The sequence below is a fragment of the Danio aesculapii genome, chromosome 4, assembly GCF_903798145.1.
Source record: "Danio aesculapii chromosome 4, fDanAes4.1, whole genome shotgun sequence".
Lineage (NCBI taxonomy): Eukaryota > Metazoa > Chordata > Actinopteri > Cypriniformes > Danionidae > Danio > Danio aesculapii.
In genome coordinates this window covers 42,373,975-42,401,056 of record NC_079438.1, presented here as the reverse complement: position 1 = coordinate 42,401,056, position 27,082 = coordinate 42,373,975, and the positions used below count along the sequence as shown (strand labels likewise).

At 33.7% G+C, this 27,082-nt stretch overlaps 1 protein-coding gene across 2 annotated transcripts; it reads left to right on the top strand.

Moving 5' to 3' along the window:
• The first annotated feature begins 817 nt into the window (after nucleotides 1-817).
• Nucleotides 818-21,955, top strand: etnk1 (ethanolamine kinase 1). 2 transcript variants are annotated; one of them, XM_056455716.1, is made up of 8 exons: nucleotides 831-1,046; nucleotides 4,585-4,844; nucleotides 6,802-6,942; nucleotides 7,965-8,107; nucleotides 13,835-13,918; nucleotides 14,017-14,177; nucleotides 18,794-18,867; nucleotides 18,943-21,955. In XM_056455716.1, exons 1-8 carry the CDS (start codon nucleotides 900-902, stop codon nucleotides 19,013-19,015), a joined length of 1,083 nt encoding a protein of 360 aa, XP_056311691.1. In that variant the 5' UTR covers nucleotides 831-899; the 3' UTR covers nucleotides 19,016-21,955. The 2 variants fall into 2 exon arrangements, with proteins under 2 accessions (XP_056311692.1, XP_056311691.1); XM_056455717.1 differs by lacking the exons at nucleotides 13,835-13,918; nucleotides 14,017-14,177; nucleotides 18,794-18,867; nucleotides 18,943-21,955 and adding an exon at nucleotides 10,446-13,056 and having other exon boundaries at nucleotides 818-1,046.
• Nucleotides 21,956-27,082: the final 5,127 nt, after the last annotated feature.

The window sequence follows — 27,082 nt, the reverse complement described above, 5'->3', positions numbered from 1 at the left end:
AGGCAAAACAAAGTGGTAGCACTTTAGTTTGTGGAGCAATTCTCACCATTATTAAGTTGCTTATTACCTGACAAGTAATACATTATTGGATGTTTATTTTTACTTATAAAGTACGTTATAAATATATTCTAAATATATTCAGTATGGTCTTATTCTTTATCCTCAATCATACCCAATACCTAAACCTAACTACGGTACTAACTTAATAACTGTTAATAAGCAGCAAATCAGAAGTTTACCAAAAGTCATAGTTAATGACCTGTTAATAGTACCTTAAATTAAAGTGTGACCATCAAAATGAATACATGTGGCTCCTGACAATACACTGGAGACTTTAGAAGTGATTAGTTTTGCCATAGGTATTATTAGGTATACATACGGTACTATTTTCGCCTGTATGTATGTATTGTTACTTTCAATGTCTTGTTAGGCATTGGATTAACTTTATAAATCAACAAGGACCGAGGCTTCACCTATATTAAAGTACATTTTGTGTAAATTTAATTTTTAAAAGTAAATTAAAAGTAAGTTTTCATTTATGTGTAAGCTATTCATTTAACCACATTAACAAATATGAAATGGAAAACATTAAACGTTGACTATTTGACGATTTATGACATATTGGAACTTATAAATCTATTAATTAAATCTTTCTGAAGAAACCTGAAGACAAAAAAGTGACAATGATAAAATTTCAAAAGACTTCACGTTTGAGAGTGCTTTCAAAGCGCTGTGCGAATCGGTTCATTTGAATCGTGAAAATGAACTGAGTGATTCGTGAATCGAACACCAGCACGGGAGGCGTAGCCGTGAGGAACCTTAAATCCGCACCCTGCTTGAGTATATCGCATTCACTGAATCTTCCCCGTCTCAGAGCAACATAGAGAGCATTTACAGCAATGGCCAATTACATCCACGTCCCAGATGGCTCGCCGGCGGTGCCTAAATTAGACGTGACGGTAGATGAGCACGATTATAGAGCCGGGGCGCTGAAACTCATCAAGACACTCAGACCCCATTGGAAGCCTTCGGAGGTCAAAATGAAGGTAATTCTCATGTCTTTTCTCGCCGTTATATGCAGGTGGTCGCACGCTGACCCTAACTAAAAGAAAAAAGTCATCACGAGGTGACAGCGGCACGTTTGACGTCTTATATAATGCAGAAAGCGGAGTTAAGCGTGCTGCGCCTTCAAATCCTGAGCTGCGTCACCAGATGAGCCCTTCGGCACCATGGCGCTCAGCAGAGACACAGCAGCCAATGCGAGCTGTCAAACACTCTCATTCATTTAAACATCCATGCATGATAAACAGCGTCTAATGCACAATTACCAGGAGATGAATGCAACTGTAATAAACAGGGCAAAAAATTGCAAAGGGAAGCAGGTGGGTGGTGGATCTTGCAGTTTGTGCATTGTAGTTTGTTTTTTAGCAAACGTAATGGTTCTTTGAACTATTAATATGTTATTACTACTCAATTAACTACTTTAATTATTCGATTAGTGAAAAGTATTTACATTTTTAAAATGGGTAACTAGTTATTATACATTACATAATACTTATTCCACCCTGATAATAAAAACTAAACATTATATTTGCCAGTTTATGCTTTAAAAAATGGTTACCTAACAAGCTATTTCTGTCTTAATTTAATCAATGAAAATTTGTTTGGTCAAATAAATAAATATAGACAAACCCAATTACTGAGTTGATATTTTAATTGAAAAAAATAAATAAAAATAACCCAGTGGTTGGGTTTTGTCCACCTTTGTTAAATCTTTGAACTATTCACTTCCTAGTACTGGTTGCTGGTGCACATTACAGTTTTTCTAGAAAGTGTGCTTCAAGTCAAGTCAGGTCATCTTTATTTCTGTAAGCTTTTTCTGATGTAGATTGTGCCAAAGCAGCCCAACAGACGAAGAAAGGAGAATAAAATGAATAACTATAACAATATTACAGATCGTGGAGCATTCCAGCATATCAGGCGGACAGGAGTGTAGTGGTAGAATGCTGGTGTAATTCTAGTTAAAGGGATAGTTTCCTCAAAAATTAAAAGTTAATGACTATTAAGTCACTTTTTTGTGGTTTTAATCCTTCACTTGAACACTAAAGAAGAAATTTTGAAGAATGCTGGAAACCTGTAACCATTGACTTTCGTAAAAAGGAAAAAACAATGGATGTCAATGGTTACAGGTTTCTTCAGTAGATCTTCTTTTGTGTTCAGTAGGAGAAATAAAGTCAAACAGGTTTTGAAGTAAAGGGTGAGTAAATGATTGCAGAATGTTCATGTTTGGGTCAGTTTTGCCTTTAAATGAAACATGATTCTGTTAATTTTAATACAAATGTCACTGAAATTTTGCTCAAAAAATTTAGTTTCAACTGAAATTTGGGTCAACTAAGGGCCTATTCAAATGTTGGGTTAAATTTCAGTAAAAAAATATACATCCCAGGCATTGCTTTTATTTGGATCGAAGGCACTCAGGATTTTTAGAGTGTATTTAATAGGTGTAAGAAATTCTTAGTATTGCCTATTCCAGCTTCGCTAGTACTTGTTGTATAATAGAACAAGATCTGAAGTTTAAAAGATGGGAAAAATAGAAATACATGAGCATTTAATTATCTAATTAAGTAGGTAATGATGCAAGATGATGTTCTAAATGAAGTTAACATAAGCTGTTATTCATTTAATGTGTTCGATAAGAATCTGGGTGCGGCCTTGCGTTTTAAAAAAGACAATCCTTATTTAATTCCGTTTACAGTTTTGAAACATGGACAACATGCATATGTAAGTATGAGGAAATATCTACTTGCATCCGTGCATTTAGGTCAAACAGCATTCCCAGTTTCTAAACTAGGCTGAAGTCAATATTTGTGAAGGATTGTCAAAGTCAAGATATTTGTTTGCTATCCAGAGAAGTTACTGTACACAAAATAGGTGTGTGCTACTGTGATGGTGACATTACATTGCTCTGTATGCCCCCGAGCGCTATGCGTTCATACATGATTGATTAACCTGAGATGGGTGGAATGAGAAGCACAATAAAGAACAGAAAACTAACCTTTAAATAACTGTAATGATTAAACAGTTTTACACAAAAGCAACTTTCTAAGAACAAATACATCACATATGACTTGTTGCTTTCCTAGAAGCTAGAAGATTTTGGGTCTTTCCGGATGAGCAGCATATGAATGAGATTCTTGGAAGCTTGGCATGTATGAAGTCACGACCAATAATTACAGACCACAGCATTAACAATGTGGTAGTTCAGGTTTCTGGCTCCTTTGTGTTGTATCTGTGGAGATAGGAATCTTTTTTTTAGCTGGGCAGCAAGGGCGACACCTTGAATCAAGTTTTTCAAGTGCTTAGTGATGGCATTGGATTGAACATACTCTGCATTTTTTATCAAGATAACCAAGTGGAAATTTCCATTACGATAATACTTTGTCACAGCACTTTTTTTTGTTATCACAGCTAAAGAAAATCAGAAGAATATCCATACCTTGCTGACTTGCATTTTATGAGAGAATATTAGCGGAAAAAATAAGGAAGCCATGCAATTACTTTGCATACACAACCAACTGAAGATTCTGTTTCTGAAAGTTGAAGTGATTTTGAAGAACATCCAAACAAAGTTAGATCCCTTTGACTTTCATTACAGGAAAAATATATAATTTGATCCGCATTTGCAAATGCACACTCAGGAAGTGAAATGAAGCCGAGTAAATAATGGCAGAATTTTCATAACTGTCTTTTTTTTCACTTATTATAACATTGCAGTACGATGCAGTGCAAAAGTATATCAATTTCTAGCTACCGTAATGCTTGTGAATACATGTAGAGAACAAAAAAACGTTCTTAGGACATAAAAAAAGTGGAAAGAAAAATTATAATAATATAAAAAATGAAATAAATAAATAATAAAGAATTATCTTTTAGGAAAAAGCTTGTGTAAACCTGCATGATGAAGATTCCGCTAAGGTGAAGGGTTAGCAGTATGTAATAATATTCGTGGAAACTCAGCATTGTTTAGCCTGAGGTGCGGAACGGTGTTGCCCTGCATAAACAGAGTGACTAGGGGTGTGTCACGTTGCTCGCGTGTTGGAGAGCAACTGGATATAAAATGAGTTGTTTTCATCAACTTTGAAACAAAATCGAATGCTCAGCACATGCCAGGCTTCTCTGACCCTGGCAGAAATCAAATTCCTGACGTTCCGCCCACTGCCAGTCAATCCCAGATAGTACTGATGATTGTGGCCTGGAATGCTAGGCCTTCCAAACACGCTCCATTTTGACATGACCAAACAATGCAAGTTTGTTCAACACCGTCACGCTGAATCACCTGCTTTTGTGTTGGTTTGATCCTAAATGAACTATTAGGTAATTTGTTTGGTGATTTACCCCTTCAGTTTATATGAATATAAATAGTGGTGAACCAAAAAAAAAAACGGAAGAGGAACTCAAAGCATGTGATGCTGATCACAACAAAGAGTTTTTTTAATGCACAACTAATTTGGTTAACCCCAAACCATCTGAGTGAGCTAAAAATGATGATGACCCCTTTGTTTTTTCTCCTTCCTCTTTCTCTAGACGTTCACAGATGGCATTACGAACAAGCTGATTGGCTGTTATATCGGCGGGTCCATGCAGGAGGTGGTTCTGGTGCGGGTTTATGGGAACAAGACGGAACTGTTCGTGGACCGTGAAAACGAAGTGAAGAGCTTCCGCGTCCTGCAGGCACACCGATGCGCCCCGCGCCTCTACTGTACATTCAACAACGGCCTATGCTATGAGTTTCTACAGGGTGTAGCGCTGGAGCCTGAGCACATCCGCAGCCCCGCCATCTTCAGGTTAGAGAATTGGGTGATCATCAGATCATCCTTTGTAATACTGAGCTAATTGTTTCAGGATGGCGGGACGGCGATGGAGATAACGGCGCTGACCTCCAACTAGCCAGACACTTGTCACACAACCCCAAACCGTACCCAGTAATCCTTTAAGACATTAATGACGCACTGCACTTTCTCTCTCTCCCTCTCTATCTATGCTGTACACTGACCCAGGCCTCCCGCCAGTACGTGTCGAGTCTCAGACAGCTGTGAGAGAACAAGGCTACTGTGTTAGCAGGGTGATGACTAAACGTTGGCGGTTAGGCAATTTTAGATGCATTGCGATTTAAAAGTTCATGGTTTAGTAGAAAAAAATACTATTTTTATTTTCTATTTTCAGCTATGGATTAAATCGATTAAAAATGTCAGAGTATTAATGTTTAAATAGGGGATTTCGAAGCTTCTGTTCATGAAAGAATACTTATAAAGCCAAAAATACAAATTAAGTCACTTCCTAGAAAACTGTTTGAGTTTCTTTTATCTATTGAACACAGAGGAGGATAAACTGAAGAATTTTGGTGGTTTTTTTCCTACTATGGATGTCGATTACAGCCGGTTTCCAGCATTCTTCAGAATGTCTTGTTATGTGCTCAATTCATAAAATATTAGAACCACTTCAGTATTAGTTAAACATGAGAAAATTGTAATTTTTTAATGTGAACTGTCCCTTTAAAAATGCATTGTGGTATAGAGTGAAATGTGAATATTACAGGGTATCCGCAGGGTGTTAAAAAGTCTTAAAATATCTTAAATATCAAAATTAAATTCATTTTCCTACACCCATCCCATCACTATCATTCCGACAAAAGTTTATTTATTCGCTATTATTTATTAACTATATTTCTATTTCTATTTATAAAAATATTGTTTGATTATCTTCCTTACAAAACATTTGTTTTCAATGTTTTTTTTAATGCTTTAACTGGACCATTAGAAAAAAATCCTTAGCGTTTAGCCTTGTGTAAGTCTGAAATTTCATTCAGAATGGTCTTAAAAAGTCTTAAATTTGACTTGATGAAACCTGTAGAAACCCTGTATTAAACAGCACAGGTCAAATTAATAATAACAGTAAATGTTTTCTTGAGCACCATATTAAAACTTCAAACTAAAGTAATGGCTGCTAGAATAATGAGCACATGAATGTTTCACAATTATGTATTTTTCAGATTTTACGAATACACTCGGATATGTTTACAGTGAGTGCATTAGCAGCACTGTACAGTATTGTATGCACACAGCTCAATTTTGCATGGGGGTTTGAATTGTTTTTGCACAACTTGTTTATAAGATGTTGGCACTGAGCTGAGCTGTTGAACCGAGTTCTTTCTCGATTTTTTTAACACTGAATCAGCTCATTAATGCACGTACACAAAAATGATGAATCGCCAAAATTGGTTTAACCAAAAACAACACAATTACTTTTAGTTTACTTAGGATCAAACTAACAGAAAATGTAAAAATTGAATATCAAACATTCCACAGCACAGTTAGATGTGCTTTAAATTGTGTATGCTCTATTTACTTTGTGCTCATTCAGAAAATAAACGGAAGAGGCAGAACAAGAAAAACAAGAAAGCGCGCGGCAATTGATGTGTGTGGGGATTAAAAGATATCCACAGCTTTACCAGTGCAAACATATTTTTTCACTTATAATAACATTTAGGAACATATGGATGAATTTTACTATTGCGCACCTGTTGAGCGCCTGTACACAGAAACACTGCATGTATAAATATTGAAGTGTACTTTGGGAATGGATTCAATTTTATAATTTTGATAGTAAAATGAGCCCGTTTCGAAAGAAAATCTTTTATCGTGCCAAACCTCAAACTATAACACATTTTAGCCTCTAAATTGTCAAACTGAAAATTGAATCTAAACCTGAAAATAAACTGATTTTATTTAATTATGTTTACAGGCACATTGCGAGGCAGATGGCAAAATACCATGCCATTCATGCCCACAATGGCTGGGTGCCCCAGTCAGGCCTTTGGCTGAAGATGAGCAAGTTCTTTTCTCTTGTTCCTTCACACTTTGAAGACCCTGAGATGGACCAGAGGTGAGCTTTACATTGAATTATTGCACTTTATACGATATAATTGAGCACTTTATATGGCCATGTGTGGAATATTTTTGTCTTGACCTGTTTCTTCTGCAAAGAACATGCAGTGTAACACGCCTGCGTAAAAACTTCAACAGCAATATAAAAGCTATCAATACGAGGATGTTCAGATCTCTTTTGCTTTGATGTACGGAAAGTACAGCAGGTTCTTTTAATATATGATGTTTAGTTAATATGTCTGCTTAAATTGTGGTTTAGAATTCATGCCAATGTTAAATTAAATAACTCCTGGCACAGATACATGTGTTCGCACAGGTTTCCACAGAACACAAACTGTCACTCTTGGCCTTTTTATTTCTCATTCAGCAGAAATACTCTTTATAATATTAAAAAAATCAGCTATTTTAAACTGAGCTTTTAAAAGATCAATGTTCTTCACATATGACAGAAATACTAAGCAAGATTGATATAAAATATTAAGAAAAATGAATCAGTTGTTAAACTACATAAGCAAGATTTATATACAATAAAACAACACAATAAAAGGATGAATTGGCTGTTCTGAAAAGTATAAACTATAATGAATTCCCTTTCAAAGTTCATTAAAAAACGGTTATTTCTGTTGATACTTTTTGCACATCAACTAAACCTTTATCAGGTTTAAAGGAAATGCGAGTTCTGCTTATTTGTGCTAAACTGGGTCATGGAATGTTTTGCTTTTTTTCTTCTACTAGATGTTTGTTTTCATCTCAAGTGTGAGCAAAAGTTACAGTTCAGGTTTAGTTGGATTAAAAATAGATTACATTTATGCTTCAGAGTCCTGAGTTATTGCGCAAGAGCAAACGACACATGCACGTCTATGCGGTTACGTTATTATTTATAGACCAAAATTCATGCAGGGTTTGGAGATCTTTATCTTAGCCAGGGAGGCAGGTACAGTCTGCCTTAATTCTGTCACACATAAACACAAAAGCGTCTTTGTGTTTTCTAAATGCATGCATGTGTTTATCTGTGCCCAGACTGAACAATGAAGTTCCCAGTGCCGCATGTCTCAGAGACGAGATGGTCTGGCTTCAGCAGAACCTTTCTAAACTGGGTTCTCCAGTGGTTCTCTGTCACAACGATCTGCTCTGTAAGAACATCATCTACAACCAAAAGGAAGGTGAGTCCAACAAACGGTTTCCTTCAGCCACAGAGTTTGTTTCCCCAACCCCCCCTGCCTAAGGTAGGCTTAAGTTTAGTGTTTTCACCTCTGAAATATAGCATGGACGTCCTTTCCTCTAAAGGACGGTCAAATTACAGTTACATCAAGGGATCAGGAGGATCCATTAAATGTGTTTTCTGGTTTTGAAATCAAATGCAAATGTGTGTTTGTGTTTGCTTTGGGGAATGTTGCTGTGATGCTGTTTACTGTATTCATGATGTAGAGACTGGTGACTGTCTGCCGCTCCCTGAGCCACAGGATGGAGAGTGAATGCGAGTTTGACTCCAGTCATTCCTATTGTGCAGTTTTTCATTTGTATTTCTGTCAGTATTGGCTACAAAATAAGGAAGTATCTCTGTAAAACACTACACCAGACTTTCAGAAACATGCTGACTTTAACTGTTTTTAATCAAATGGCAAGAAATAGCTAAATTCTAAGCTCAAATATAACCGTCTTTTAAAGTGATTGGTATATATAATTGATTTATATTAGAAGCAATAACATACAATAATAATAATAAAGTATAATTATGAAAAGTAATACAAATGTAACAAAAAAATATACAAATTTCAAAACTTAAGCAAGCATAAAAATGAGCAAGCACTCAATATTTTAAATAATATACCATCTACATAAAGTAATTGTATAAATATTTTTAAGCTCAGAATTTAAGAAGATATTAATATTTTGTCATGCTCTCAAGAATAATGAGTTTTATTAAGTATTAACTTATGGAGCCAGATCAGTCTCAAAAATAGTACATTTACAAAATCCAGTTTGTAAATTTAAAACACGATTCAAAAATACACAAATCCAATTCATAATTTTAAAACACAATTCAAAAATTTAATTCGTAAATTTAAAACACGATTCAAAAATACACAAATCCAATTCGTAAATTCAGAACACGATTAAAAAATACAATTCATAAATTCAAAACATGATTCAACAGTACAAAAATCCAATTTGTAAATTCAAAACACAATTAAAAAATATACAAATCTAATTCTTATATTCAAAACATGATTAAAAAATCCAAAAATCCAATTCGTAAAATTCAAAACATGATTCAAAAATACACAAATCCAATTCGTAAATTCAAAGCACGATTAGAAAATACAAAAATCCAATTTGTAAATTCAAAGTACGATTCAAAAATACAAAAATCCTATTCGTAAATTCAAAACATGATACAAAATTGTACAAATCCAATTCGTAATTTCAAAACACGATTCAAAAATAAACAAAATCCAATTCATAAATTCAAAACACACAACAAAAATACACAATTCCATTTCGTAAATTCAAAGCAAGATTCAAAAATACACAAATCCAATTTGTAAATTTAAAATACGATTTAAAAATATGCTAATTCAAGTCATTTGGTGAAAGTATGTATGATTTTTACTTGTGAATTCACAAAGTGAGTGTTTACAAATTGAGAAATTGGATTTTGTAAATGTATTATTTTTGAGACTGATCTGGCTCCATATTAACTATACTAAATAAATTTATTGTTAAAAAAAAGTGGGCTCCGCTATAAAAAAGTAGATTACATGTTTGAAAGTCGTCAGCATAACAGGAATGACCCACTTGGTATAGTTTGAGAAGATGGCTGCCCTGCCACAGCCACAGTGTGAGAATGTGTAGTTCCTGTCTCTCACTTTTGTCTTTTTTTTTTCCTTTTGAGGCGGCAGCAGCACTCAAACTGATTATCATCAGAAAGTACAGTATTAATCACCCTAAAGGTATCAGTTGCCTTTAAAAACTGTTACAATTCGACAACACACGATTAGCAATTCATTCATCGAAATCTGCTTCAAAGTACAGAATTTGGAGGCAACTTCAACCTTGGGCCACATTGTTTGTATTTGAACTTGAGAGAGGAAGGAGGCTCTGTTTTCAGAAAAAAAAAGCCACTTCCTCCAACATATAAGGCGAGGGGTGGGAGGAAGCTTTTACAGTACAAATGTTTACGTTTTTGACATCCCTGCACACTCAGCCCCCTCCGCTTCCCTATATCAGCGTTATGCAATACCTCAGCTTTCCGACAACATTCTTGTTTTTCTTGCCTTTCGCCGACATTCGGGGAGTCAAATAAGTTTGGCTTGACCCGCACAGGAAGCCACCGTGTCATTTGCATAGAGCCAGTAAAGTTGGAGCCTCGTTGGCTGCTAATGGACCAATGGGGAAGCTGTGTGGTGGGGGTGTGGTTATGAGATGAGCCGTGTTTGTTCTTAAAGGGGAGGTGCCCAGTGGCCTCTCTGCAGTGAAGCTGTGTGTGTTCTGTGACAGATGTGAGTTTGCCCAAATCTCTTCATCTGCTGCACAGGGCTATAGCCACTGACTGGAGGTGTTCAGTGTGTCCCGCTAGGACGCCACCGGGTCCGGTAACCACCTCACGTGTCTTTTTCTGTAGACCAACACTTCTGTCCAATGTCAATCAAACCTTTTTTTTTTTTTTACATTACACACCATAAACTTTAAAGCACTGGGAATGCAAGGCAACATAAAGACACATTAGGTGCACTAATGTTACTTGTAAACAGACCAGGCAGTAATTTAATGGATAATGCATTACACATATCTATGTAGAGCAAGAGGAGTAAGGCTTTGTGTTCTGAAGTCAACACTGTGCACATCACCTCACTGACTGAGTCATTTATTGCTTGCTAGTCAACTGCTGTACAGGCTTCGTGCCACTAGGTGCCAATGTTGCCCATTTTCTCTCCTGTACCCCCTTCTCTGTCTTTTCAGCCCTGTGGTTTTTACAGTATGACCGTCTCCTCTTTATTTTGCATTCTCTAAAATCTATCAACTCAAGTCTAACCTGAATTGTTTATCTTTTGTGTGCTCATTTTCATTTAACTCTCATTTTACTTTTACTGTTGTGTTTTTTTCCCCTGTAGAGCAAAGGACTTGTTTGTTTGCGTGCGTAAGGGTCTCTTTCTTTCACCGGTCACAAGATTTCCTGGAAAATGTTGGAAACTTGCTCGCTCGCTTAATTTGTAGTCAAGTAGGAATACTGTTAAAATGTTATTGAAATCACTGATATTAACATTTTCCTTTAAAAAACCAGATGGCAAGTTTTCTACTTTTCCTCTCAGAAGACTCATGTAAATGGGCGATTCATCAATTAAATTAACTTTTTTGTATTAATGATAATTATTAGTAAATGATAATGTTTTTAATAGCTTCTTTCACATTTATAATGTTGAATTTTGGTATTTTTCAGATTCAGTTTTGACAGAAAAAAAAGCTATTTTCATTTTTGTCCTGTAATTTTAGTCCTTTTAGTCCTAATGATCCTAATAATCATATTATTATTATTATTATTATTATTATTATTATTATTATTATTATTATTATTATTATTATTAAAGGTGCAGTATGTAAGTTTGACACCCAGTGGTTGAACTAGGTATTGCACATCTGGTTCAAAACAAACGCGAGCGCATGTTGCCAGATTGACGACACCAACAGCAATGTGCCTGACTGTCGAGCCTAAAGGCTGATTTAAACCGTCTAAATAAAAGCAACGGCACACGATAGAAGGAATATTTTGCATATTAAAAGGAGTTTTTATTCTAACCAACGCCTGAAATTTATATTTTCAACCCGGGGTGCTGAAATATACTTGGTAAAGTCTAGATCGGATACGTGGCCGGCCGGAAGTGCTATATGCACATCAATTATAATAGCATTTTTCATGACACTGTATAACAATAATTAATATTTTTACAGTACTGTGATGGTTGGGTTTAGGGTTGGGGTGGGGGTAGATGTTATAAAATACAATAATTTAATAAATAATATAAATAATTCTTGTTAACTTCCGGCCGCATTCATAGCCGATCTAGCAACAACCAATATAATTGCCTATACTGGCATTAGGCGGGTTAAAAACAAAGACAGCCATTCTGGCACTTAACTTTCAAAGCAGAATATCTGACTTTAGCATTGTTTTTCAGATAAGCAAGTATACACTTAGCATGTTTCTTAAATATCTGCAAACATATTATGGTATTTTTATACTTTAGAAAAGTCAAAAACTTACATACAGCACATTTAAAACTGTTGTACCTGAGAATAGCATTATTAACCAAAATGGTAAGTGTTTGAGAATGAGACGTCCCATTTTGGCCTTTGCATCAAGTTAAATTCATAAAATGTAACAAAATTTTAACAAATACACATGTGTATATGTAATACATTAAACAAATGTACTACAAATGCACTTCATTAAACATGTACACATAGACATCACCCGCAGGTTAGCTGTTTAAATATAATAACTTGTATTTGATTGTAACTTTAACTTAATTTGATGTGCACCTTTTGTAAAGCTGCTTTGAAACAACAATTATTCTAAAAAGCACTATACAAATAAACTTGAAATGAATTTAATAGAAACATTGATTTTATTCACACAGAAAGCTTATTAAATGCAAATCTGCTTTGATGTTTCAAAATCTTTTTTCAAAAGTCCAATATATGCTTGAAATAATGTTCGATTGACTAAACATAACAATATATGTTTGTGTAAAAATGAAATGGCACTTATAATGTAAAGAATATAAAAAATATGTGATCATACTACATTTTATTATAGTCTAAAGCAGGGGAGCTCAAACTTTTTCTTAAGAAGGGCCAAAAACTGAACTTGATTGAGGCTAGTGGGCTGAAGGTAAATATAGTTGTCATGGGTAATTTCCTAATTTATTTAATAATGTTTAAAAATGACTGAAAAACACTGGTTATATAAACTAATACAATAATATAATGAACTTATTCCAGTAAAAACAAAACAATCAAATTTATAACAGAATTACACTAGTTTTTGCCTTGATTTGCTTGCTGATGTCTTCTGCATAGTCCTCTATACGTCGAGTAAAAGTATTTACATTTTTAAAAAATCACTTTCATTTACAAAATTTGGTTGAAACCTTTAATTTTAGTTTGCTATTTTTGTAGCTCAGCAATAAAATAAGCAAAAAAAAAGGTTACGTCAAATTAGAAATGACGATCTCTGTGTTAACAGCATTCACCCCAACCCTCTCCATCATACTCACTCTCCTTTCAGATGGGTTGGTGGGCCAAATCAAGGTTACAATGGGCCAGCTTTGGCCCGCAAGCTGTACTTTGGATATTTCTAGTCTAAAGGATTAAAAACCTCTTGCTAACAAATGGGTAAAACCGAGAATTTTGTGGGAATCAAATTATTCTTGTTCTAAAGAAGCCTTAAAATAATTTGGTGCATAAACCCCTCCTAAAAGAAGAACAGCGATACTAACCTCCGATAGCCACAATCAGGTGATTACAGGAAGTGAAGAAAATGTTTCTAATGAAATGAAACCATCTGAAAAAGTTTCCCTAATTGAAGAATCGCCCAAATATAACATGCTATTTTTTTCCTCCCAAAACGCATGCTATATGTGCATGAAATCTCTCCCCATGTCTTACTTCTCTCATTTGTTTATTCTTTCTCGTCTTGCACCAGAATGCAAATCCTTACTCCTTTTCCCAGATGTCATTTGATCAGTCATTTAAATTGTCAGATAATAATGCCCATATATAGCGTTGGTTTGCTAATACAGGCAATAGATTATTACAGAAACAAGGGATAAGAAAACCGTGCCCGTTCGCTCTTCTAAACAAACACCTATTTGTTTCCCCTCCTGCAGGAAATGTGAAATTCATTGACTACGAATATGCTGGGTACAATTACCAAGCTTTTGACATTGGGAATCACTTCAATGAATTTGCAGGTAATGCAATAGACATAAAATTAAGATAATTGCACAGAATGGAATAGAGCCAGCTTAACCGGGATTTCATGTGGGTGTGTTTTTGTTTTGATTGACAGGTCTGAATGAAGTGGATTACACCCTATATCCTGACCGAGAGCTCCAGATGCAGTGGCTCCGGGCCTATTTGGAGGCCTACAAAGAGTACAAATCACAAGGCTCGCATGTCTCAAACACTGAAGTGGAGCTGCTGTACGTACAAGTCAACCGTTTCGCCTTGGTGAGTCTAAACTGGATCGAACTGGAACCGTGACGCATTTCCATCCATCTGCACTCTGCCAAACTAAACATCAGACTTTTGTTTTTTCAATGTAATTATGTACTTTCAACTGGAACACCGTGAGCGGTTTAAGTATTTAGCAGGTGGATTGTCTGATTGAAGTGGAGACGGAGGTATGAATAGTGATTGTAAGACGTCAGAAAAGTAGCCTTGACCTCTCGCACGCTTTAATGTTAAGATCTCTGGGGTTGGGGTGGGGTGGGGGGGGGGGTTGTGTGGTTTTTGACCACCGACTAAAAAGTCTTTTGAGATTGATAGACGTGTTAAAAGGAGGGTAGATACATTGCTTTTATCATTTCCCTTCTGCTGTAGAAAGAAAGTAAGAAATCATCATATGGCTCTCTGAAATTGTGAACAAAATGGAAGGAGGCTCTGTTTTCACTCCTGTCCCTGAGAGAGACCTTGAGAGACTTTTAAACAGAGGCCAAAGGAATGTGACGGACGCATGTGTGGCCTTACTGAAAGCCTGGAGATTAACAATACACATTTTCTTTAAAAACCAAACGAAAAAACGACGAAAAAAGTTTTCATCATTAATAAAATTAAATTTTTGTAATAATGATAATAATAATAACTATTATTATTATTAATATAGACACTTCAAACATTGTAGTCTATTTTTAATGTTGAATTTTGGCAGTTGCCAGATTAAATTTTTGAAAATAAAGTGCTATTTTAAGAATATTAATATAAAATTGTCATACTGATTTATATATTGCCGTTTAAAAATTTACATATTTGCCGTTTATTATATATTTGCCGTTTTAAAAATCATTTAGATGTTTTCAAATAACTATATTGCAGATGAACCTTCTATTTATAGTTTCCACAAAAATATTAAACAGCACAGTAATATTTTAGCTTCCATAATAATAAGCAATTCTTTATTTTAAAGAATAAATTAATAATTGCACACAGCAAAGGTACATTCAGTTAAAAAAAGTACAAATAAAGAAAAAAATACGTTCAAATAGAACATTTATGAGTGATTAATAGTTAGAAATGGTTTCTTAAACACTAAATCAGTATTTCAAATAACTTGTGAAGGATAATTCAGCTTATTAATGAAAGAAATAAATAATATTCAAATAGAAAACAGCAGTTTTAATTAATTTAAATGTTTCTTAGTGTTTTTGCAGTGTTTTCTTATTTTTTTTTAATAAATTAAACCTTGTCATAAATTACTTAGATTTTTTCAACAATTAATTTGATTTTAACCCCAGACTTTTGAACAGTTGTATATTTCAATTAAATAAAACTAAAATAATAAATAACTTGACTTAAACAATACTGTCACATAACATTATTCATACACTAACTTATCTGATTTATATATTGCTGTTTAAAAATTTACTATCATTTAGATGTTTTCAAATAACTATATTTCAGATGAACTTTCTATTTATAGAACCCTAAAACAGTTCCCACAAAAATATTAAACTGCATTTTATTATATTACTATACTATAATAATTATATTTTAGCATCCATAATAATTAATATCCATAAGCAATTCTTCATTTTAAAGAATAAATTAATAATTGCACACAGCAAAGGTACATTCAGTTAAAAAGGAAAGTATAAATAATATATATATATATTTTTAAATATAACATGTTATTAATAAATAACCAAATAAAGGTTAAAAATAACCCAACAAAACACCATTTTTTTTAACTCAACCAATGCAGTAACCAAGCATTAAATAAATAACTCAACGCTTCTTAGAGTGCATTTATGAGGAATTAATAGTTAGAAATGTTTCTTGAACATTAAATCAGTATTTCGAATAACTTGTGAAGGATAATTCAGCTTTTTAATCAAAGAAATAAAGTACAGTTGAAGTCAGAATTATTAGCCTCCCTTTGATTTTCTTTTCTTTTTAAATATTTCCCAAATGATGTTTAAAGAGCAAGGGAATTTTCACAGTTTTATTTCAGTCTTATTTGTTTTTACTTTGGCTAGAATAAAAGCAGTTTTTAATTTTTTATTAACCATTTTAAGGTCAAAATTATTAGCCCCTGTAAGCAAATTTTTTTTCGATAGTCTACAGAACAAACCATCATTATACAATAACTTGCCTAATTACCCTAACCTGCCTAGTTAACCTAATTAACCAAGTTAAGCCTTTAAATGTCATTTTAAGCTGTATAGAGGTCTTAAAAATGTCTAGTCAAATATTATTTACTGTCATCATGGCAAAGATAAAATAAATCAGTTATTAGAGATGAGTTATTAAACTATTATGTTTTGAAATGTGTTAAAAAATCTTTTCTCCGTTAAACAGAAATTGGAGAAAAAAATAAACAGGGGGGGCTATTAATCCAGGGGGGCTAATAATTCTGACTTCAACTGTATATTTAAACAGAAAACAGCAATTATTTAAATGTTTTTTAATTATTACAGTTTTTGCAGTATTTTTGAACCAATAAATAGAGCCATGTTGTAAATTCCTCTATTCCTCTAAATTCCTTTTTAATAATTAGTTGAATATCTAGACTGATTTTAACCCCAGAATTTTGATTGTCGTGTATTTCACTTAAAACAAATAAAACTATAATAGTCACATAATATGTCTTACATATTCCAAGGCCTTTGGTGGTATTACATGACTGTAGGTGTGTGTCGCCCACTGCAGCTCTGCTTTAATTTGTCACGCTTTTGCTTTCACATATTCAGACGCCTGAGACATGAAGCTTTATAAAAGATGCTCTGAATGTGCTCTGAGGTTTGTGTCTGAGGAGTTCAGGACCCTTGACTCGGACAGAGACAAACATTTATTCTGTGCAGTTGAGCGAAAAACACTGAGGATAGAGACTTTATTATAGGCCAGGCAGACCCGTGATCTTTACTCACATGATTCAGTCTCATCACAGGGGCTTTTATATCTATATGCCACATTTTATAAGCTTTTACTTTGCTGTCAGTGATCCAGAATCAACACAAACAACTTACATGCGGTTATCTTTTTTTTCTTTTCCTTTTTTTAATGGCTCCACTAAAAGGAAGCATTCTTTGCTTAGAAAGGCATAGGTCAAATGTTTCCAAGCAACAATACAACATACAATCTGTCACGGTTCAATCCAGTGTAGGGGTGAGTTTTTCTAAGCCTGTCAGGAATATTTCTTAGTCCTGTTTCGACAAAATACATTAAAAAATAACTCTGTTATTAAATGGATGTCAGAAACATCAGGATTTGTGCATTGAAACATTATTATTTTAGCAGTTAGTTTAGACCTTTTTTCTTAGATATGCCTTGCAATGAAAAATAACCAAAATATAATTATATTAGTTTTCATTTCATTAATGTTTATTTTTAAATGATTACCTAATTTAAGTTATACTGATTCTAATAATCTAATAATTATAATTTCAATGACTATATATATATATATATATATATATATATATATATATATATATATATATATATATATATATATATATATGCATTTGATGTAACAAATTTGTTTCCTATTGATCTTACTTAATATAAAAACAATAAAGTAGTTTTATTAACGTAGTATTTATTAAAATAGTATTTATTGTTACCTATTGATCTATAATTAATATAATAACAATAAAGTCTAGTTTTATTAAAGCAGTATTTATTGTTACCTATTGATCTATAATTAATATAATAACAATAAAGTCTAGTTTTATTAAAGCAGTATTTATTGTTACCTATTGATCTATAATTAATATAATAACAATAAAGTCTAGTTTTATTAAAGCAGTATTTATTGTTACCTATTGATCTATAATTAATATAATAACAATAAAGTCTAGTTTTATTAAAGCAGTATTTATTGTTACCTATTGATTATAATTAATATAATAACAATAAAGTCTAGTTTTATTAACATAGTATTTATTAAAGGACTCAGCTAACAATTTTTGTGTTTAATAGATGTCTAATAGACGACTAAACGTAGAAAGCTTGGCTAAAACAAGGTTAAACTTAAACGGCTAGATTAAAGGTTAAAGGCTAATCTAATAGACATCTTTGAATAGTCCAAAATTAGACTAATTGTCAAATTGAGAGGTTAGGCAGACTCTATATGTGTTGTTAATCATTTCTGTTTATTTGATGACTAGTCTATTTTTGGCCTATTCTTAGACGTCTATTAGATTTTAACTGACAGCCCACATTTAGCCTTGTTTTAGCCAAGACGACTATGTTTAGACGTCTATTAGACATCTTTTGAAAACAAAAAATGCTTGCTAGGCAGTATTTATTGTTACTTATTGATTATAATTAATATAATAACAATAAAGTCTAGAATTTATTATAGAGAAGTTACACTGATAAAATATAAAGATACAAATAAATAGTTGATTCTTATAAAAAAAATATTATAATTGTACAAATGTAAATATAAAAATAAATGTAATTTAAATGTAATTATTCTAACTAATTCTTGTAAAAAACAAAACTTAATTTCTTTATTATTTTAGAAATGTATATAATTTGGGATATCTGTTTATACATTTTATTATCCTTTATGCAAAATCTACAAAAAAAAGACAACATTATTCCTTTTTTCTCCTCCCCAGGCGTCACATTTCTTCTGGGGACTGTGGGCATTAATCCAAGCTCAGTACTCCACCATTGACTTTGACTTCTTGGGGTAAGCTTTCCCATTACTACAACACAACCGACATCCAAAACAATTGCATTCTCATCTGTGCATTTCCATTCACAGATACGCAGTCCTCCGCTTTAACCAGTACTTCAAAATGAAGCCCGAGGTGATGTCACTGCACCTTCCCGAATAATCCCTCAAATCAACATTCGCGCTACTCTAGAGAAGGGCTCCCCCTGGTGGACACCCAAAATAGCCGGAGACCACATCTGTACACATCATTTTAGATAAGCCCCAAAACATCTCTAAACTCAACGCGGGTTTAGCGTTAGCAAAACAAGCACCTACGCCCTCCTTGTCCATCAAGGCACAATGCCAATGTCATTGTCAATTGATGAAGCAAACAACTAACATACAGGCTTTCATTAGCTATGATGTATGTGAAGATTGAGCTCTAAAAATAAAGAAAAGCTTCCCAGATAGTGATCCACACAGACAGAAAGCATAAAGGAGGGCCGCTGGGTCCCGTTTTCAGCAGCTAACCATCACCCTAAAGGTCATTCCTGCTCGTTTACACAACTTTCAATGGGAGAAATCGGTGTACTGTAAGATAATCTTGGGTTTACTGTATGGATAGTCGCTGATACTGGTGAACTTGGGGCCTGTTTTTGTTCATGCGAGGGTTGTTCGTAGCACAGATGTGTAATTCGGGGACCAATAGAAGCTTCGTTGTTCGTCCCGGCAGACGATTCCTCTGTCGCCCCGTCACTGTGAACCACTGTTTCTCATTGTTTTGTTTTTTTTTCTCAGCGTGGTGCTTGGAGAAAGTAGACGCACAGTAGCCATGGCTACATTGAGCCGGTAGCTAATCTGAAGCCCACACCAAAGTGCTGATATTTACTTTTGCTTGTACATTACGCACAGTGTATTTTCTGTGGAGACAAAAAAATGTACAGTGGTTTTTGTACTTATTTAAAATGGCTCTGTTAATGAGAACGCTCATGCTTTCTCTAGGTGATTTTTTTTCCTGGAGGCCTTAAATGACGGTGTCGACTGCTGGACACGCTAAAGCTTTTGTATTCCTTCTCCCCGTCCGAATAGCTAAACTAAACAACAGGCCTTTTTTTGCACAAACTGACTGCTTTGAGATCAAAACCAGTCCTCATTTTATCCTGCGATGGGCCGCTCTTTCTGCTTAGGAAATGAAGACTAGTTTTAACTGCAAATGGTGGAGATTTTTGGTAACACTTTTGATTTGATTTTATTTACATGGGTTCTGTTTCACATGTTACTAAAAGTGGAATGCTATGGTGAATATGTAGTTCCCTTCATGCAGAAAAAAACATTCTGTTTATTAAAATTATTCAAAACCGAGGTCAAAAAATATTTGGAGTAATGCCGAATTTATTAGAGATATAATATGTTGGGTCAAACTATATAATTGCGGTAAATTACGTTTTATATAGATTTTTTGTTTATCTGTTACTACTGTTCAATGGTTTGGGGTCAGAAAGAAAACTGATACATTTACAGTCGTTTTCTTGTGTTTCGCAGCAAAATTCTATAAACTATATTGCAGCGATGATAAGAAATGTTTCTGAAGCATCAAATCAGCATATTATAATGATTTATGAATGATTATGTGACACTGAAAGTAGAAACCGTAATCTTGTTTAAATCGTAATGATATTTCACAATATTTCACAAATTATACTATTTTTATTGCATTTCGATCATTTCTGTTGTTTTTATCAAATTGATGCATCGTTGATCATGAGAGACGAAATTTTAGAGCAGATCTAGTATAGACAACACCATATGTGAATATTTCATTTATTAAAATTGACATAGAGTTCAAGTCAGAATTATTAGCCCCCTGAATTATTAGCCCCCCTGTTTATTTTTTCCCCAATTTCTGTTTAACAGAGAGCAGATTTTTTAACACATTTGTAAACATAATAGCTTTAATAACTCATTTCTAATAACTGATTTATTTTATCTTTGCCATGATGACAGTAAATATTTGACTAGATATTTTTCAAGACACTTCTATACAGCTTATTGTGACATTTAAAGGCTTAACTAGGTTAATTAGGTTAACTAGGCAGGTTAGGGTAATTAGGCAAGTTATTGTATAACGATAGTTTGTTCTGTAGACTATCGAAAAAATATTTAACTTAAAGGGGCTGATAATTTTGACCTTAAAATGGTTTTAAAAAATTAAAAACTGGTTTTATTCTAGCCGAAATAAAACAAATAAGACTTTCTCCAGAAGAAAAAATATTATCAGACTTACTGTGAAAATTTCCTTGCTCTGTTCTGAAAAAAAAAAATTCAAAAGGTGGGCTAACAATTCTGACTTCAACTGTAGATAAGAAAATCAACTGCATTTAATTTGTAATTCTTCTCCGTACACATCCTAAGCAGTTTATTATTAAGTGTGACCAATATTTAACTCAAGTTCCAGTCATTTTCTTGCTTTGAGACTTGCCTTTGGCGCCTGGCTGCCCTCATTTACCTCAGTTTCCTACTTCAGTTTGCCTATATCACAAACAACCATATACAATTCTGTAAATACTAGAAACTGTGAACCTCTGGTTGTTTCATTGTATTTTGAAGTACGCTTCTTTTTCTATGCCAGTTCTTTTTGTAACTTTCAAACTAGCACCTTTATTACATTTCTGAACCGTCAAGGACCACACATAATGCTATTGTACTTTTTTTTTTTTAAGTAATGCATCCAGAAACATTCATCATACATCTTAACAATGGGAAATATCTTGCGCTTTAAGTGCATGAACTGATTTCATTTGAATAAAACCGAAAGTGACAGGTGACAGGTGACAACTTTCAGCCAATGAAGCGATCTGGTGAACATGTAATGTACAGGACTGCCTCATGCAAACATGCTCTGGCGGTTTTTAATGTGTATATATAACTGTAAACAAACTGTACAAAAAGATCTTTGCTTATTATTAAACAATGCCTATTGTCGATAACTAAACAGAGATTTTTTCTAAGCAGAAGTACTGTTAAGTAGATTTAATTATAATCTTGGGATGAAATCCTGAAGTGTTGCATTGTAGATTCTGTATCAAATCATTCGAGTAGAAATAAAAATCTTCAAGTTTTACTTTGGTTGCCTTATTTTCTTTTTCAAAATGTATTTTTTATTGTCTTAATGTGAATGCACACACAACACACCACTTTTCTCATCTCAACTTCTCATTCTGCTCTTAAAAATTATTTAGGCAACTAACAAATAAGATTTATGTATTCTGTTTCCACATACAAAGATCCATTCATTTAAATGACATACTTTTAGCATAATTGAACTAATAAACTTGTGATTGATGTTTGTTTGGAGTATAGAGTGGCAGCCCCCTAACAATAGGTAAACCAATCTCATAGAATTGAACTAATTGGAGGTGGCTTTTTCTACAGCTAGATACATTCAATCATTCATTTTCTTTTCAGCTTAGTCCCTATATCAATCTAGGGTTGCCACAGCGGAATGAACCGCCAACTTATCCAGCATATGTTTTACACAGCGGATGCCCTTCCAGCCACAACCCATCACTGGGAAACATCCATACACTTATTCACACACACACACTACGGACAATTTAGCCAACCCAATTCACCTGTACCACATGGTTTTGGATTGTGGGGGAAACCGGAGCACCCGGAGGAAACCCATGCGAACTCGGGGAGAATATATGTATATATATATATATATATATATATATATATATATATATATATATATATATATTTTTTTTTTTTTTTTTTTTACTTATTAAATCTAAAACACTGTAACAAAATCTTTGTGCCTTGAATTTTTTGTTACATCAAAGGAAATTTTCTAGTTATCTCAACTTACATTAATCAATCTAACTAAAATTTTAAGTTAAATCTTGAAAAATGAGTTGAAATTATTAAAAGAAGTTAAAATAACATAAAAAACATTTGTTGTCGACTCTTTGTCTTAGTATTAGTATTCAACTTCGCGTGGCACCTAACCCCACCCCTACACCCAACCGTCATTGGGGGATGAGCAAATCATACTAAATTGTACAAAATAGATCGGACGAATTCATACGAATTAGCCACTAAATCAAAAAGTTACGAATTGCCATTAGATTGTGTTGGAAGGACTCAATTATCAGGTGTGTTTAATTAGGGTTAAAGCTAAACTGTGCAGAGCTGTGGCCCTCCAGGAACTGAGTTTGACGCCTGTGCACTCTAAGGAATCTGACAACGTACATTTAAAAACTAAAATTAAGAGAAATAAATGTGATTCAACTTTTTATCTAATGTCAAAAGTCCTTTATGTTTATGTAAAGCAATCGAAACTTTAAATACCTTTGCTTCATTTAGCGACATTTTGAGATCATAAAATATAAGTTCTAAAAATTAGATACCAACAAATTATGATTTTATGTAAATTACTTTATTGTAATGTTATATGCACATATGGGGGCTCAGTATGTTTCTGTGTACAGCAACAGACACTAAAGTCTAACATCAGTTTTTTTATTTGTCCCATTTTTTGCCTTGATTTTAAACTGAAATTAGCATTTTGTGTAATTGACCTGATTTATGTGCAATAATATGTGCACAATTAGCTTAATGTTTATTAAAATGAATCAATTAAAGCATCATCTACATTTAATTTCCTCCATTTGCATCTTGATGTCAAATTCTGCTTATAAGATGACTTTTTTTATGGTATTTTATGAAATTCTCCAACTTGGTTTATGTGCACGCAGAGCTCAGTGTGTTTATGTAACACTGAGTAATGGATTGAGCCTCACTTTTTTGTTCAGAAGTGGTTCACAGCAACGGGAGAGAAAAAAATAATTCCTTTATTTTATGCTACAGAGTGTTTGAGAAAGAAATAATTATAATGGTGCTCCAGTTCAGACTGTAATTGAATTAGTTCCAGTCCCTCCAGCGACTTCCACCAAGAGCTCCGCATTAATTACCAAATTCAATATCTGCATTCACGCCTCAACTTATTTCCATTTTACAAAGGTCATATTATAAACATTTGTCTGAAATAATTACAAGCGGAAAACATGCAAAACATACTCGGACAAATCTCGGAGCTCATTTACATACAATAATGTGAGCAGTACCTAACTTAACTCTGGCAAGCCTATTTAACATTCAATACTAGTAGCTATTTTTATGCTATTAGTAAATTTTAGGTAGTATTTTATTAAGTAGTACTTATTCATAAACTACTACTGCTTATGCTTTATACTATTACTTATTCATTAGATAGTAGGCTACTATTTTTTTATTCATTAGATATAATACATTCAAAGTAGTAGATAGTGATAGTACATTTTTATTTGTTACATTATAGTATTTATCATAAGACACTATTATTTATTCTTTACATGCTGGTATTATTAATAAATGCTTATACGATTTTTTACCACTTAAATAGATACTAGTATTTTTTCATTAGGCACCTGTTCCCATTAAACAGATACTACTTCTACATTAGATACTAATACTTATTTAATAGATGTTAATTATTTATTAGGTACTAGTACTTATTTGTCATATCTTTTGGAATTGTTGCTAGTAAGAATTATTTTCTGTACTGGTAAGTCTTTCAAATAAGTACTAATATGAAATGTATAATAATATGTATATGTATCTATTAAATAGGTAATAGCTCATTAGTATCTTATATAACGGTCTCAAAATCAACTCGAGGGCCACAGCTATGCAGAGTTAAGCTCCAACCACCTCCAACCTCACACCTGCGCTGAAAAAAATGGTTCACTGAATTGAATGCAATCAATTTATATTTACATATTTTTATATCAAATTATATAGGCTGAATTTAAACAAACAAATTAAGTTGAACATGACTAAATTTAACTTTGTTTGTTTAAATGAAGCCCGTATAAATTGTTTGCAACCAGTTACCTTGAAAAACTTAAGTAAATCCAATCAATCATTTGTGTGTGTGTATGTGTGTGTGTGTGTGTGCGTGTGTGCGTGTGTGTGTGCTTGTATCTAGTAGTCTTGAGCACCTTGATTAGAGATCAGCTGTGTGTGATTAGGGCTGGAGCAAAACTGCAGCCCTCTAAAGCTACGGTCACACCGGGCTTTGTGAGTGCGAAATTCTGTCGTGCGGCGCTGCGAAAAGGGGCAGGATTAAACAAGCTAATTAGACATTTAAAAAAGCGAACGATTGCTCCATGCTTTAAATTTCTGCTCAGAGAGGTCCTGTTTTGATCCTCGATTGGTCTCATGCAGCCAAGTGATGCGATTTCGCAGGTCAGAGTTCACCAAGCTTGAACTTTGCACCGCAGCAACCTGCGAAACTTAACGCATGACCCTGCGTTTCCGGTCCGACTTATTTGTGTGCTTATGAATGGAAGTCTATGGGAGGAAAAGCCAAGTGTGACCGCAGCTTAAATCGAGTTTGAGATGATCTGATAGATAAGAACTAGTATCTCATTAATAAATATTCTCTAATAAACAAAATATGCCAGTGTTGTTGTAACTTAATTTTGGATCGAATCTGGACAAATCGACATTGGATTGGACTTGAATGTGGATTTAATTTTTTCAATTAAATCTTTTTAACCCAACATTTGGGCTTGTCCACATTTGATCCAATGTTAGGTTGGAATCCAGCATGTTTAGAGTGTCTCAAATAATTGGTTAAACTATCTATTATGTAAGTACAGGTACCTGAATGTACCAATAATAAAAAAGCAGTTATAAAAGTGTACTAGTCAAAAGAATAGTTGATATTTCAGTCAAAAATGTCAAATCAGCAGTTAGGGTCACTGTTGAGATAAGTTCTATCTAAAGAACAATAATAGGATCTTATAGGTACTACTCAGCATACAGACAACATCATAAGACATTAGATTTAGGTCGAGAGGGGTCTGGATGCAGACCTTTTTAATGTGCTCACCTAACCCCACCCCTAACCCTACCCCTCACAGTGACGTCACTAGCTGCATTGAGTGAGTGATATTCAGTCACAGCTTGCATCATCTAAGCTGCATCCAGATACTAATGGTCACCAGTGTCTAAGGACAATGTTATTTTGATGTCCAATAATGACGTGAAATAACATTGTTTTTTTTTTATTTCAGGTTGTGTTGGAAAGTGACCAAAATCTAACATTGAGCCAACATCTTAAACCAATCATATTAATGTCAAATACTGACATATATTTGTCACACACGTCCACACAACGTCAAGAAGTAACATCATTAGACGTTGATATTAAGTTGTTTTTAGGTGGTGTTGGAACGTAACCAAGAAGTATTGTCTGTTAATAAATAAGTAATGAATAAATTATATTATATTTTAAAAGTACAAAAATATTTTTGAGGTTTTTAGCTTTTCTAAAATATCTTATTTTGTGTTTAACAGAAAACTTATAAAAGGTTCAAATCACACACTTAAAATATTATTTTGCTATACTTATTTAAAACGAGCTGAATCAACACAATTCTTCACGTTTTAAGGGGGACAACTTAATTGGTTTATGTTCAATGCACTTAAATTTTCAAAAACAATTACATTAACTTCATCGATTTGTGTTGAGACAACATGTGTGCAATTGTGCAGAACCCAGCATTTTTTTACAGTGCATAAGGGTGAGTTAATTTTGGGTACATTTTCACTGTAAAACCCGATAAATTAAGATAACTCAAACTGTTTGAGGAAACTGATTGCGACAAACCATTTAAGCTTTGAAACCAAATGGTTTGAGTACTGTAAACTTATACACATATACACATATATAGTGTTTATATCGTCAAACATTTAGAGTATAGTAACAAACATTTTAAGTTCAGTTAACAAACCCATATGAGTTCAGTTAATAGAATGAATTGAGTCCAAACAGCTATTTACTGTAGCTACTCAAGTGGTTTGGTGTTGCTTGTCAAGAGTTCACACTTAGCTAATGATTGATTATAAGCTTGTTTGGCATGCTCACCCAGGAGAAAGCCCAGAGCTCTTAAGATCCTTGAGCCCTGGGCTCCCTCCTGTTTACAGGGCGAGAGGGGAGATTGAGTTCAAGAACTCCCCCACTTATTAGTGGCTAATAACAAGTTTCTTTAGGAGAAAAAATACTGTTGGCTAGGAACTTTACTATGGTGCCAATTTGGCTTAGTCAGTTTACGCATGTCTTTGGACGGTAGGAGGAAACCGGGGATCCAGGGGAAACCCACATGAATATGGGGAGAACATGCAAACTCTGCAAGGA

Bases quoted from the DNA above. Each gene is read 5' to 3' on its own strand.
- etnk1 (XM_056455716.1), top strand. From the start codon at position 900: ATGGCCAATTACATCCACGTCCCAGATGGCTCGCCGGCGGTGCCTAAA. The intron at 4,845-6,801 runs GTTAGAGAATTG...TTATGTTTACAG, and splicing joins CGCAGCCCCGCCATCTTCAG to GCACATTGCGAGGCAGATGG. The intron at 6,943-7,964 runs GTGAGCTTTACA...ATCTGTGCCCAG, and splicing joins GACCCTGAGATGGACCAGAG to ACTGAACAATGAAGTTCCCA.